The 14,379-nt window shown below is 47.2% G+C and overlaps 1 protein-coding gene and 1 non-coding gene across 4 annotated transcripts in view; one reads left to right on the top strand and one right to left on the bottom strand.

Annotated features, from left to right (window-relative positions):
* The window catches only part of LOC144143498 (uncharacterized), a 90,607-nt gene that overhangs the window by 14,690 nt on the left and 61,538 nt on the right, over nucleotides 1-14,379 (bottom strand). For all 3 annotated transcript variants that reach the window (XM_077675270.1, XM_077675269.1, XM_077675271.1), the window contains one exon: nucleotides 678-816. In XM_077675270.1, the coding sequence (XP_077531396.1) occupies nucleotides 678-816 (139 nt within the window). The remainder of the gene's footprint in view (nucleotides 1-677; nucleotides 817-14,379) is intronic.
* On the top strand, nucleotides 11,023-11,095 carry Trnat-ggu (transfer RNA threonine (anticodon GGU)). The gene has a single exon. It is a non-coding gene; the product is annotated as a tRNA-Thr (tRNA).

Raw genomic sequence — 14,379 nt, 5'->3', positions numbered from 1 at the left:
TGCCCCTCAATATCTCCCCCGACATAATCCTAAACCAATCCGCTTTCTCCATTTCACTTCCTTCTTTCCTTCTCCCCTCTCACCTGGGGACCTACCGCTATATAAAGCCTGCCAGCCAGGCGAGAGATTGCCCTGACGAAAGCAAGTCTCTTTGCTGAAACGTCGGCAACAATCGTGCTTTTACCTTGTTCAAAGTTTTCTTTTCTTATATATATATATATATATATATATATATATATCATTCAATCAATAAACCAATTTATTAATATCGCAAAATGATACATGGGGGTTATATACAGAAGGAGGTCCCATGGTCGGAGACTGTAGCGGGACCTCCTATATATATATATATAAATTGGGTGCTAACACACTGATGATGATTGATGATGATGATGCAGGCTCGCATGAAGGTAACTTGCTCCACTGCCTGTTCCTTCTAAATCACTGCTGTGTAACAGCGCTGGTGATGTTACGTCGATTATGGCTGCCGTTCCTCGATCGTTACAATATATACATGTATATGTACACATGCATGCGCCGGAGAGGGGGAACCCCAAACATTCCACGTGTTCTTATTCTGCGATGCTACAAAGCGGTCGTCCCTGCGATGTTTGTAACCCTGCAAGCGATTCTAGAGCAGCGACCCGGGGTAAGCTCAGTGGAACGTATAGACTCACCTGTTTGCTCTATGGACTGCGGTAGCGCCAAAATTCCGATTCCCGCGACGCCACCGACAACGAACACGGTCGCCAAGAAGAGGGAGATTCCTTTGGGTCCGTTGGAGGCACTGGCATCGTCGCCGTCCACCGACTTAACCTGCGGTCCAAAAAGAAGATCGTTTGAGGGGTTGCGCTTGGAACATTTACGGTAACAGACACGAAGAAGACGTACACTTCGTCGCGAAGACAGCACACTGACAGCATGAAGCGTTACTCAGGTCCAATCGGAAGATAAGAGATTAGGCTGAGTTTGCGCTGGGGCTTCCTGCTGCGAATCATCCGGTTGCGGCTCTGACGGCGTCAACGAAGCGATCACGACAGCTCGTCATCACTAGCGCCAGTGAAGTGGTACGTTAAGTGACTCCTGACGGGAGTCACCTCTTTTGCAAATGCTAGAATATTAAGGTGATCGGCGAAGATCATCGGACCACGAGCGTGATGACCTACGAAGGCTGGACACGGCCACCAACTGACGCCACAGAGACACTCAGGCGAGTTTCGCCTGCAAGGCATCCATAGGAAGCCATGCTTACCCCCGCCCCCCGCCCCCCCCGGCTCCCAACCTTCCTTTTGCTATACTCGGGAAGGAGTTAGTAATAGCTCATGTACGGTATCCCCCCGCCTAAGCGGCGGACCCGCATGTCAATGGGCGCGCGCGTTTTGAAATGAGATTGCCATAAATGCGGGATATCGTCTGCCTTTTCTCACGTACTTTGCTTGTCGTTGCTGCAGTAATTTATCAGCATATTAGGTAAAAAAATCACGGAAACGGCTCGTACCATGTTCGAAATACTCCTAGTGACGCACTACTTGCGCCACGCGGTGTACCATCCGGCTGCGGTGGTGAGGCACAGCGGCAACTTCCGCTGCTGTTCTTAATTAAGTAGTACCCGAGTATAACCAGGCCTCGCGCCATCCCAGTTAATTATTTTACTACATGTTGCACTTTCGGTTCACAGCAGCTATTAAGAAGTAAGTTTGTTACGCAGTTTTTACTGGTCTTTTCTATAATAAAATTTTCTGACAACTCAGAACCAAACAATACTGCTAGCATTAATCGACCAGATTTAGGGGAAATCCCCAAGGTGGAGTAAGTTTCTATGAAAGAACGTTTGACATCCACCTGAATGCAGCCAAACGGCTACAAAGGAAAGCTATAGAGCTTTTTCAGAAACTTCGCAGTTGAAGAAAAATTCGTCCTGGTCCAGGATTTGAACCCGGGACCACCGCTTAACTGGAGCAGTCGCTGTACCGACTGAGCTAACCAGGAGGCTAGCAGTTTGTAGTGCGATAGCGTAGTGATCAGCAACTCGAAGTGTAGCCGTTTAGCTGCATTCAGGTGGATGTCAAACTTTTCTTCAGAAATACTGCTAGCAGTGTGCATGAAACTAGTTTCCTAGATTTAAAGGAAGACCGGCCAAATGGCGCTCTTTCTGGGTACGTACAGAGTTAATGCTAAGTATGTGCTTGAAGTACAGCTGAATGAACTCGGCGGTCAGATCGTTCACAGTTCTCCGGCTGAGTTCGTCGACGTCATCATCGACATGCTAGAGTTAACGTTTTGCTCCTAGGAACCGCGAACATCATTCGCCCTATAGGTAGGTAACTGCGCGAGACATCTTTGTCTGCAGAAAATGCGCATAAACAGTCCAGGAAATACTATCGCAACGTTGTCGACGGCGTCGACGGCAGTCATTCTCACGTGGAGAAGTGCACCGCAGTCCTCCCTGGCAACACCAGATGTAGTACATCACTTGAGTGCTGTCTTTGTTATCTCAAATGTCTACATATTATGGTATACTGCAGTTTATTTATTTTCATGTCAGGGAGCATTAAGAACGGGAAGCCCTTTAAGGCCGCTCTGTAACGGGACTCAAAACTCCCTTTCTCATCTTCACAACGTTAGGCGGTAGAAAAAGGCATGCACGTGCCGTAATCTCGAGGCAAGCTTTCAGAAATCAGCCTTCCTTGGAATAACGGTTAAAGCTCGGTGCTTCAATGCCGCCCTGAGAGCTTGCTAGTGCTATGCAGCCGCACACGCCTGCAGGCCCCGATAAGAAATGCAGTGCATGGGAAGGAAAGTTTTCCGCTACTTCTTATCACCATAATACAACCAGATTGACCTTGGAGATAACGGAGCCCTCCTTGTTCTGCATGATCTCTATGCGGTTATTTTTGTGGCAGAGGAGTTCGCCGTCATGCGTTTGTTTGTAGGAAAATAATTGGAAGTTCTAACTCTGTTAATCTAGCTGTACGCTTTTCCCCGAGAAAACACGAGACTGCACAGGTTATGCAGAAATACGCTCTGGAATTAATGCGAAAAAGAAGTCATGAATGCACAGGCGATAAAAACTTACTTATCGAAGACGCAGAAGCAGAGCGTGTAGCGGACGGAAATAAACTTTCCGCTGAAGAAATAAAAACTGTACCCCTGCAATAATATCAAGAAGCTGACAGGCATTCCAGAGAAACTAAGCACAGAGCCAACTGTCTTTCATATTGCAAAACACAAATTCTGGCTGGTTTGCGGTGACGCACACAGTAACACCTTACTCGAAAAAACATTATTTGAACGACTGCTTTACTTGAAAGCCGGTCTATCTACGTGTCTGGCCTCCTATCACAAGTGTGCACTCGAATACCTGATAGTTGCTGCTGTTAGCGCACGAAGCCCTAACGTACAAACGCACGCTCGCGAACTACCCGTACGTCTCGTACTAGATGGCTCTTGTGAGGATCCAGGTATCTTTATCTCTGGATGTCTGTGAGGTTATATCCATGCTCCTAAGCCGAACAATAATTCGCATTGAAACACAGCCATCGTTGAGGAATCCTACAGACAGTTTTTAAGAGAAATTCTAATTTTTCGTGTCTACCACGAAATTTCCGAGCGCGCGCAAGTGAGTCGGGGCCTCGCGGTGACCGCCCGGCAGTTACCGAAACCAAGAAAATGCCTAGCGCTCCTGTGTGCGTGCCTCGTGACGACCGCCTAGTGTCTTCTGCGCACGTTTGTCAAGCCAAGCCTACCCATTTAGGGAGATCGACCAAGATTGCCCCCCCCCCCCCCCTTTCCAAAAAAAAAAAAAAAAAGACTCCAGCGTTCACCGTAATCGTGGCAACAGTTGCTCGGAACGAGAAAGACACGTTATAGCGCACGCCCCTACAAGGTGATGTCCAATGATTATCACTTCCAAAAAAAAAAAAATGAAGGAAGTTCACACTTTTAGCAACAAAGATGGAGTAAAGGCCGTTGCGGCAGCGGAGAAGAAGCGAACCGGCTGCAATCGTGGACTTTAACAGTCGTGATGGTCGTGAAGGTTGCGTACAGCTTCGCTACCTTCAAGTCTTGCGCGTTATTGTGGACTTCCATCATTTTTTAAGCATAGGTGAGCCCTTAATTTCCGTTATGCTTCCTGCAAAACTAAATTATAGGGAGCTGTGCTGCTGAACCCAAGGAGGCGGGTTCGATTTCGGCTGCGGGGTGTCTTTTCAGGTGGAGGCAATAAGAAAAAAAGAAGAAACATCCCCCTCGCGAGGGGCACGATCAAATGCAGAGCATTTCTGTGGGGGGGCGCGCCTGCAAGTCGTATGGATTACGTATTGGTTGTTGTTGTTGTAATTGTTGTCTTCCAGCGTAGACATTGTCGATGAAGTCGATGGTGAAACGTGCCGTGAACCCCCTGCCGCGGCTATGACGCAACGTGGAGCGGCTATGACGCAACGTGGCGCGGCTATGACGCAACACAATCCAACACAATCCACTTTAATCCAATCCAATCCAAATCCAAGCAAATCCAAGCCAATCCAATCGAATCCAATCCAATGCCCCTCGCGAGAGAGTGTTATAGCGCCGAAATCACCACCACGCGAACGCGTGATGCTGACGTCACGATCACGCCACAGATGTTAGCGACCGCAGCGCGCGCGAACGACATATGTGGTTTAAGCGCGAACCGACCGCGGCGAGAGAGCGCGATGCGAGCGCCCCACCTGTTCTTGCGCGCGAACCTAACGCGGCGAGAGAGGGTGTTGCGCACGTCCCCACCTGTTGTGCGCCCGAACCGAACGCGGCGAGAGAGGGCGTTGCGAGCGGAGAGAAGGCGAGGAGGACGCGGGGGAGAGGGCGCACCTCTGGCCGACGGTTGAATGAGTCAAGGATATAAGGCACGTTCGTAACCTTCCGTTCTGTGTCGGCTTTGTGGCTCAGTTGGTAGAGTACCGTGCACCTTGCGTTGCGCCCGCAGAGTCGTAGGATCGAAACCTGGCGCCGGCAAGTATTTATATAGTGTAGGGGGAGCGATGCGGACGCGGACTACGGACGCCAACGCGGGTGACATCATGAGTTACTGAAATGCTCTACATTTAAAAAATGCCAGTGTGTTGACATTTGGGCAGCTGGTCCAAATTATATTCGGAGCTCTCCACTACGCCCAGCCTCATAGCCGTGGTGTAGCTGCGGTGTGTTGAACCCAGTAACGTTTGCAAAGCTTAATTCTACACTTTATTCAGGGCCAGACACTCGCTGTTTTTCCTATTCAATGAAGTCCATCGACGAAGAAGGCATTCCACCAGTATCAGCTGTTATCGTGATTATCAATGCCTTCTAGAATTTGTTTCTTTTCATTCTGTCTGAGAGAAAAACACGTTCCGTTGTTTACTTTTTCGTCCGTTGTCCGCTCTCAGTGCCGTTGCCATCGCAGTAGGCGTCAAAACTATCGCCAGCAGCACAAAAGCTGGCAGCTGATGTCGGCACGTAGAGACCTTGCTGTATTGTGCAATGCCCAGGTGCAGTAACCCATGGAATTTAAACAATTCTAGACTTTTCACATTATCCAGATGCTTTTTCCCCCTCGGTGTCCTCATACCGCCGCGGGGGACAAATCGGCGTAGAACTGACATTTTTTTCGCTCGCATGAACTATTTTGTGTTTTTTCTCTTCAGGGCTCCTGGAATGACGTTTTAGCCGGTGTTTTTCCTGTCCAGCTTGAAGGGCTTCCTGAGCGACGTCTGGCCGTTGCCTTTAACGTCTAAGCACGCTCACATCATCTTTGTGCATGCACAGGTAAAGGGGAGTTGAGGGTGGGGGGGGGGGGGGGGGGGGTGCGCGCGCAGCTAGGCTTCATGCCCTCACCGATGAAATGCCCGTTGTGCTGGTGAGAGATTTCGACTTGAAAGATTTGGAAGATTTCGAAAGAATTCTGTCCTCCGTGGTCGAGTGGTTTGGGTTGGAGTTTTGCACCGACAGTTAGATGGCACGACGCGGGAGGAAAACGGACGGTCCCGTGTTTGTCCGCAGGATAAAACTGTACTCCTTCCAAATTTATCATCATCATCATCAGCAGCAGCAGCATCACCAGCCTATCCACTGCTGCGCAAAGGTATCTCCCATGGATCTCCAATTACCCCGGTCCTGTGCTAAATGCGACCAATTTATCCCTGCAAACTTCTTGATCTCAACTGCCCATCTAACCTTCTGCTGCCCCCTGCGACGCTTGCCTTCTCTAGGGATCCACTCTGTTACCCTTAATGACCAACGGTTATCTTGCCTTCGCATTACATGCCCTGCCCACGTCGATTTCTTTTTAATTTCTACTAATATCTCCTTAACACGCGTTTGTTTCCTGAACCACTCCGCTCTCTTCTTGTCCCTTAATGTTACACCTATCATCTTCCGTTCCATTGCTCACTGAGTCGTTCTCAATTTAAGTTGAACCCTCTTAGTGAGCCTCCAAGTTTCTGCCCCGTAGGTGAGTACCGGTAAGACGCAGCTGTCATACACTTTCTCCTTCAGGGACAATGGTAGGCTGCATTCTGAATTCCATTCAGGTAACTATCTAGCAAATATGCTCAATCGCACATTACAAACAAACGTGTTCTGTTTCGCGCCCTCCTTGCACTTCGCTCAATTCGTTGCTCATCCTTCTTCGAAAAGTGGAGGGAAGCTGAAATTTTAAATGGCATTTTATAATTTAAATATCACTTTGCAAATGGTAGATACGATTCAACTCGGCAGGTGGAAACGAACATGCCTTGCGTCAGCAGCAAAAATGGTATCACAATTCTCAATCAATTAACAGTCACAGTTTGCAAGCTCATCACTAAAATTCTGAAATTAATTCGAAATTCCCAAATTCGCGCGCAGCGATCAAATGACCAATACACGAATACATTGTTCGACTGTTTTGAGGTAATACGTTTATATACGACGGCAGGTCAGAATCATTTTGACCTGCTGTGGAACTTTACAAGTTCCTGTGGAGCTTACAAACTTCGTAAGACAGTTTTGAGGGATTCTATAAAATTTGCTTCATTTTTTCCACATTGTGAAAAATGTGATAACAAAGTACATTCAAAATGCAAAATTACGGCGACTGAGCCATGCTTGAGCGAGTTTGACAAAATGGCTATGGTAGTAGTAGTAGTAGCAGCAGTAACAGTAGTAGTAGTAGTAGTAGTAGTAGTAGTAGTAGTAGTAGTAGTAGTAGTAGTAGTAGTAGTAGTAGTAGTAGTAGTCCCGGAGCAAGAATTATTGAGGAGGCGCAACAGGGCCTGCTCCGGCGGCGTGATAAAGTCACGGCGCCGGGCACGGCACAGACGCGCCATCTGTTGCGAGGCGCCAGAGGGAAAACGCCCGCCGCGGGCTTTCGAATCCCTCACGTGACTAAACTTTTATTGGAGTCGGTTTGCGGGGGAAGAAATCTTCGGGTTTCAAACATGTTTGTCGTTAGACCAAGGGGCTTTCATATTTTACGACGTGGAACGTACAATAAAAAACACGTGGTTGAGAAGCTATTAATCCCAGTGAATGATGGTTCTTATCCTCTATGTCATTAGCTCATATTTAGGCTGTCCTAACTTCGCCGCCCTGCCTGGGCAGAATGAAAAGCGTGCGCAAATCTGAGAGGCGAGAGCGGCGAGAGTGAACCACTTGTGGCGAGCAGGCGACGTCGGCAAACGTCGTTTGCTCCGGGATTTCTTCTAGTACTTCGTTTCAAGCGCGGTACGGCTTGTAACTAGGGCAATATTCATTAAGAACTGCTGCTAAACTGTCCAGCACTTTTATTTAGGGATTTTACAGAAAGAAATCTGTCAATGTTTCAATATATTCGATAATATTACGAGTTTTGTGCGTCGCGTTCGTTGGAGAACATGTAAACTATAGGAACGCGCTTGACGCGTCATCTGGTGTGCTGCTCCGCAAGCTGCATTTCCTCCTCGCCAGACAGTGACATTAACGCGCCGCCCGCCCGCGCTGTCCCAGCCCAGCGCTCAAATACCCCTCCTCAAATACTTTTTTTCTCCATTGTGGTAGCAGAAGTAGTTGTTTGTAGCACCTTTAATATGGAACAGAAGGACCCGTAGTCTAAGTAGGGCCGGAACGGAGCTGTGGACCATTACAGACGAAGTGAGATAAACCACTACCGAGAGAGTTCTGCATGGGCACTGTGGATTGGTCTTTTTCTGCTCATGGTGCAACCTTGAAGATCGTAACGAAGGACACAGACCCAGAATTCACAGTTCCTGTGCTAGGAAGCTTTTAAGGTAATAAACAACTGTGCTAGGAAGCTTTTAAGTTCAGTAGATATCCTTTACGTGAAATTGGTGTTATAAAGAAGCACTCATTTTTCTTTCTGAAGTGTGTATTCGCGCCCGTACTGATAAAAAATACTTGCTGGATGAAATTTCAACTGTGCATATAAGTTTGTTACCATTTAGCATGTACTTACGTACATTTTTTCTGTACCGTTCTACGTGAAGGCCACAGACCCTGTCAAGCCTCCTTTCTCTGGCTTTTTGTCTTTGCCCTGGTATCTGTGTTGCAGTTGATACCAAATAAAAGATATCGATCTATCAGTTCATTGATTGATTAATTAATTAATAATTAAATTGGTAAATGTTCTTATAAAGTGTACTCGCTTGGACAGAGAGGTGACTGTGGAGCCGTCTAGCAGCGATTACTAAAGGTCGCAATGTTCAGCGATTCAAAGTCTGGCCTTCACCTGCCGCAGCGGTGTATACCTGTTGAAAATACCTGTCAGCGATCCCTAGTTCTACTAAAGCGGCTCAAGCATGAAGGCTTCACCGTGCAATTCCAGTGGATCCTGTCGCACGTCGGTGTAGCGGGAAACGAACGTGCTGACAGCTTAGCCAAGGACGCCTTATCATCTACAAGGACGGTGCAAACGCGGTGCGATTTCCAACGCATACAGAAAGAGACCGTTCGTGTGCACTTTAGGCAGCTGTAGCGACCAGTACATCAACCAGTCATGACGAAAGGCCTGAAGAGAGCCGAAGCCTGCCTGCTCCCCCGAGTAAGAACAGACTCAGCCCGTACACCAGCTTGGCTACATAAAATCAACATTGTTTCATCCCCTTTGTGCCCCTAGTGCTGTGTGGCTGGTGATAGTGATCAATTTATTATTAACTGCTCCAAAACCAACCCTGAACGGACGAATTTTTTTGTGACCTCCAGAAGTTAGGAGTGCCCCATGCTACATCGGAGGACATTATTTTTCCTAGGCACCACTGGATTGTGCGAAGAGATGTGTCTCATCTCCTACTCGGATTCTTGCAGTCCACAGGACTAAGTGAGGAGTGGTGACATTGCGTGTGTGTTATTTTAGGACTAAGTGAGGTGTGCTGACTTTGAGAGTCTCTGATATCGTATTGGGGACGATTAGGCGGAGCAATTGCCGGGAGCTATGCAAGGCCAAGTCCGCCTCATTCAGCAATACTTACTACTACTACTACTACTACAGCGATCTGCTACTACGGCCATCTGCTCGACAGGTGTTATTTTGCGCTCTCATTGCCCTTGGAGAGAGAGACAACTCTTTATGAAATCCAACGTGTTGACGTGATTTGTGTTACCACTGTTACACACTGCATGAAAGTGTCCCTTGTAGTTGCATTGCTGGCCCCGTGATCTTGAAGTGCTTCGTCCATTCAGTGGCTATTCTCTCTCTGGCATACCTCCCTCCCAGGGGACATGGGATCTATATTAGCATACACTTTTTTAGGAATAACCAATCGTAATTTAGCCATAGGTACTTGCTTCAGAATGGGCCACCTCCTGGAGACTTCCAAGCATGGATCTAAGGTGTCATTCACGACCATTTCTCGGCTTCCAGTAGTAATCTAACGTCCTTCTTTATTCCTGACCCCATCTCGCGTTTTGTTAAGAAGTGCCTGTTGCCGCAACATAAAACTGTAATGTAGTCATAGCTTGAGCAAGGGTTTCGCCCCATTTCAGAAACATTAAAATTGCACAAAAAACTAGACACCGTGTGAGAGTAGACACCACGCGACACCACGCGGCGCTGTGGTCTCGCGTAGTCCTGTCTTTCGCGCTGTTTTTTCATCTCAGCAAAATCTCCTAATTGGGCTGTCATATATATATATATCAAAGAGGCAGCGATGGCGTAGAGGTAGAACACCCGCTTCGCGTGCAGAAGGACCGTGGTTCGAAACCCGGTGCCGGACAATTCCCACCGGATTAAAAAAAAAGAAGAAAAAATCCGCGTATTGATGGAATTGCACAAAGGGGCTTGGGGTGCGGCCTGACCCCGGCGACCATTTCCGGTAATGCACTCCCTCACCAGAGCAGGATTGGCCACCCTGGTGTAGTAACGGCCACAACCTCCCATGAATACACCAATTAACCCTCGGCCCCTAGTCCCCAGCGGCTGCGAAGCAACTGACCACGGCGGCGGTCAGACCTGTGACGGAGCAGAGGGTGCTAAGAATCCCTGGATCCGGACAGGCCGCCAATGGAATTTGAACCTGGCAACGTTTAACGCGCGAACCTTATCTAGCGAAGCAAGTCTCGAGGTGTTGTTCGAGGAATTAGAGGGCAGCAAATGGGATGTAATAGGGCTTAGCGAGGTTAGGAGGGCGGGCGAAGCCTTTACGGTGCTGAAAAATGGACACGTCCTATGTTACCGTGGTCTAGAGGACAGAAGAGAACTGGGGGTGGGATTTCTAGTCAATAAAAGCATAGCTGGCAACATAGACGAATAATACAGCATTAACGAAAGGGCAGCAGGTCTTGTAATTAGGTTCAATAAGAGGTACAAGCTCAAGGTGGTGCAGGGCTACGCGCCCACATCCAGCCACGACGACCAAGCAGTGGAACGCCTCTATGAAGATGTGGAATCGGCAATGGCTAAAGTAAAAACACAGTATACCGTAGTTATGGGGGACTTCAATGCTAAAGTAGGCAAGAATCAGGCTGGAGACAAGGCAGTTGGGAATTATGGTCTGGGCTGTAGAACCCAGAAAGTGGTGGAGGGGAAAAATAGCCCCGCCGGTAGCGTAGTGGTTATCGCACCAGACTGGTATTCTGGAGGTCGTGGGTTCGGATCCCACCTGGCGGGCATTTTTTCTCCGCTTTCTTTCTTTCTTTCCATATTCTGTATCTGTTTCAATGACCTACCACAACCTCCCCTTTGCTCTCAGAGGTTTTCTTGGCTGCCAACCCTTATCTTATTTTTGTTTTATATATATATATATATATATATATATATATATATATATATATATATATATATATATATATATATATATATATATATATATATCTTTTACAGTGCATTTAAGAAAAACGCGCTGCCGAGAAGTTCCAAAGCAACAAGGACCTCTGCTCCCTCCTTCCGGCTGGGCCGCCATAAGGGTTTAACCAGTCAACCAGTTCATTATTTCCTCACGTTCCGAATGGCACCTTTGAAAACCCGTGCAGTAGAACTCACCAATGGGTCCATCTATTACAATGGATGGTCGCTTACTCCTCGAAGGTGTCTCGCATGTTTCGCCGTCGCTAAGGCACTCTTTCACTCGTTTGGAATCGCGGTACTCTACCGCAAGCAGACATATCGCGCGTTTGCAGTTAAACAGCCAATAGGTCTGAAGCTTGCTAACCGAGGAAAACAATGCAATCGTCGCAAAAAGACACCGCGTCCTCTTGCTTTGCAGTCTCGGCCGGGAACGGATCCCGCTGGTCTTGCGAGACGTAGATTAAAGATAAGGAACGGCTGTGCATTGAAAATTTTATAATCTTCATATCGGTTGCTGTCCTTCGTGGTCCTACTCGTTGAAAGCTGGTACTTCTGACTCATTTATCAGAGATAGAAGCCGAGCCCTCCGAGGGCACAATACTTGATTGATTGTGGGGCTTAACGCGCCGACACTACACAGGCGATGAGGCGCGCCGTAGTGGAGGAATCCGGATTAATAATTTTGACCACCTAGGGATCTTTAACGTGCGCCGAAATCTCGCACAAACTGGCATTTTGGCTTTTCACCTCCATCAGAAAAACGGCCGCAATGGACGGGAAAGAGGGCACAACATGCGTTATTCCATAATAATATTTGCACTAAACGGTAGTTAATATAATTTTCTTTACATTATCATAACATGCGATAAACCTATACGTCTTATTGCTTTCACGTGTATAGCTGTTCAAGATAGCTCGTTTATTGCGCATTTTTTTACCACAAGGCTTCTGGAATGCCCTTGCCTTGTGTGTCCCATGTCGTAGGTTTCGTCCGAATCGGCAATGGCTCGCCTCAGCAGGATGTGAAGGCTAATGCGTAGGGTCGCAGGCTAGCTGTGGATACTCAAGCCTAAACAATGATTTACCCGCCCTCCATTACACCCCCGCATAACAAACCTCTCAGTTATGGCCACTGACGAAATGCTCTGGAAAAGGGTATCTCTTACTCAACCCGAAATTCAAACCTCGGAAAGGGCACTGCAGCACTCAATTTAATTTATATCACCACACGTTGTAGTAAATATCGTCCCTAAGCGCTCCTTACGATTTAGTGAACGCGGAAGCCGGAATATCTAATTGCTGCACGTTTACTACTACCACTACTACTACTACTACTACCACCACCATCATTATCATCATCATTTCCCGTTTGCGTTTTTTCTCTACGTTGCTGTACCTGAGTGTCTTGGCCAATCTGTCTGCTTGGGCCTATATTTAGGCTTAACGCTACGCAGCCGTAACGTTAAGCCCTACGACGTGCAAAGAAGCGCCATACTATGACATTGTACGTTAAGCTGTACATTAAAGGCCAACTGCACTCAAATTTTCGACAACGTAAAAATAATGTCACCTAACAGTTCATATAAAAAGGGTTCGAAATGCAAAATACTGCGCTTCAAACATCAACGCGCGCGACGCAAATAGCTCGCGACATTCGCGTTTTCGGAACCAAAACTGAATAGAAAAGGCGGCCATAGCGGCGGCCGGACGTGACGTACGTGAGGGAACGGAAGCGACCGCGCTAGAGCCGGCGGCCGCTCAGAGCCGCCTTCAAATACGCGTGGTAGCGCCGCGTTTCGCATTTTTATTTCCACAGAAGAACTTCCACTAACGTTTGCCCATGATAATGGAGTTGGGCGCAATTCCAGCATCCCGTTGCTATCAATCGAGATGAAGTAGACCGCCCGACAGTAATTTTTTCCATGATAATAACTGCCGGAATAGCAATTTTTGGCATTGCAAGTAGAAAACGGACCCTCATTTACAAAGCTATTTGCTCGTATACCGTATACGAGCAAAAGTGCTCCGAAGTAGCCCCTAAATTGCTCCAAACCTGCTCCAAAATGGGATTTTTGCTCCTCCAAAGCTGCTCCAAAATAAGACTTTTGCTGCTCCCGTGCCTGCTCCAAAAAGCTAGACCCTGCTTCCACCCCTGTATACGATATCGAAAAGCAGCTTTTATTATAGCCGACCCCTCGGCTATCACGTCGCCATCTCTGAACGAAACAAATCGCACGCGGGCGGAGATAAATCACTATTTATACTATACATTACATGCAAACAGCTTCGTGAATATCGGCCCAGTATTTTTCCCCTGTGTGCACATCGAGAATCGAATTATAAAAGGGATCTGAAACTATAAGCCCGCCTCCAGAGCTAAATGACGCACTAAAACACGAAAACACTTCCTATCTACCGCTGTTTTCTACTTTAACCAGAGACAGGTACTGTTGAAAACGTTTTACTATCAAATAAACTAAATCTAACGCTCAAAGTAAATACTTCACTTGGGAATCGAGCAAAAATATAATCTATTGTTTAGGAGAGAAGCAGCTTAGGTTTCGCACTTCCCAAATACGACGGCCAATATTTGTGCACGTGTATTTGTTACTACGAGAAAGGCTGATTTTGGTTCACTTAGCTAGGGAGACAAAAGTCGCACAAATGTTTATAGCCGCGTGTACAAGAACTCTATTTGGGTCGTAAAACTGTTGGAAATGTCTAAAGGATAGAGGTGGCGTTGGGCCAGCCAAATGAGGCCAATATTGGACGCGGAAGTGCAAGTGGTCAATAATTTATAATATATCTTTTTTTTCTGTGGTAAATGCAATAGGAATGACAAATGTAAAGCAAGTGCTCCTTTCGCGCTATTTTTTTCTTTGAGTAAAAATATTATTTTCAAGTAAAAAGAGTTTTGCTAACTCCAACACATTCGCAAGCGCCTGAATAGGTTTAGGCTTCTAATCATTTTTTTTTTTTGCATTGAGAAAAATGGGGGATATTACTGCCTTTGCGGTTAGTTTAAACATTTGATGGCGACGCCGGTACAGCGCGCTGGTGTAGCAGAGAAACCCCGGGTGAACGCATCCCTGCGCCCGGCGGAGCGC

This window comes from Haemaphysalis longicornis, unplaced genomic scaffold, assembly GCF_048455015.1.
Source record: "Haemaphysalis longicornis isolate Haplotype H1 unplaced genomic scaffold, Haemaphysalis longicornis Haplotype H1 scaffold_6, whole genome shotgun sequence".
Taxonomy (NCBI): domain Eukaryota; kingdom Metazoa; phylum Arthropoda; class Arachnida; order Ixodida; family Ixodidae; genus Haemaphysalis; species Haemaphysalis longicornis.
Note: the sequence above shows the minus strand (reverse complement) of the source record. Positions and strands in the feature narration are given on the sequence as shown.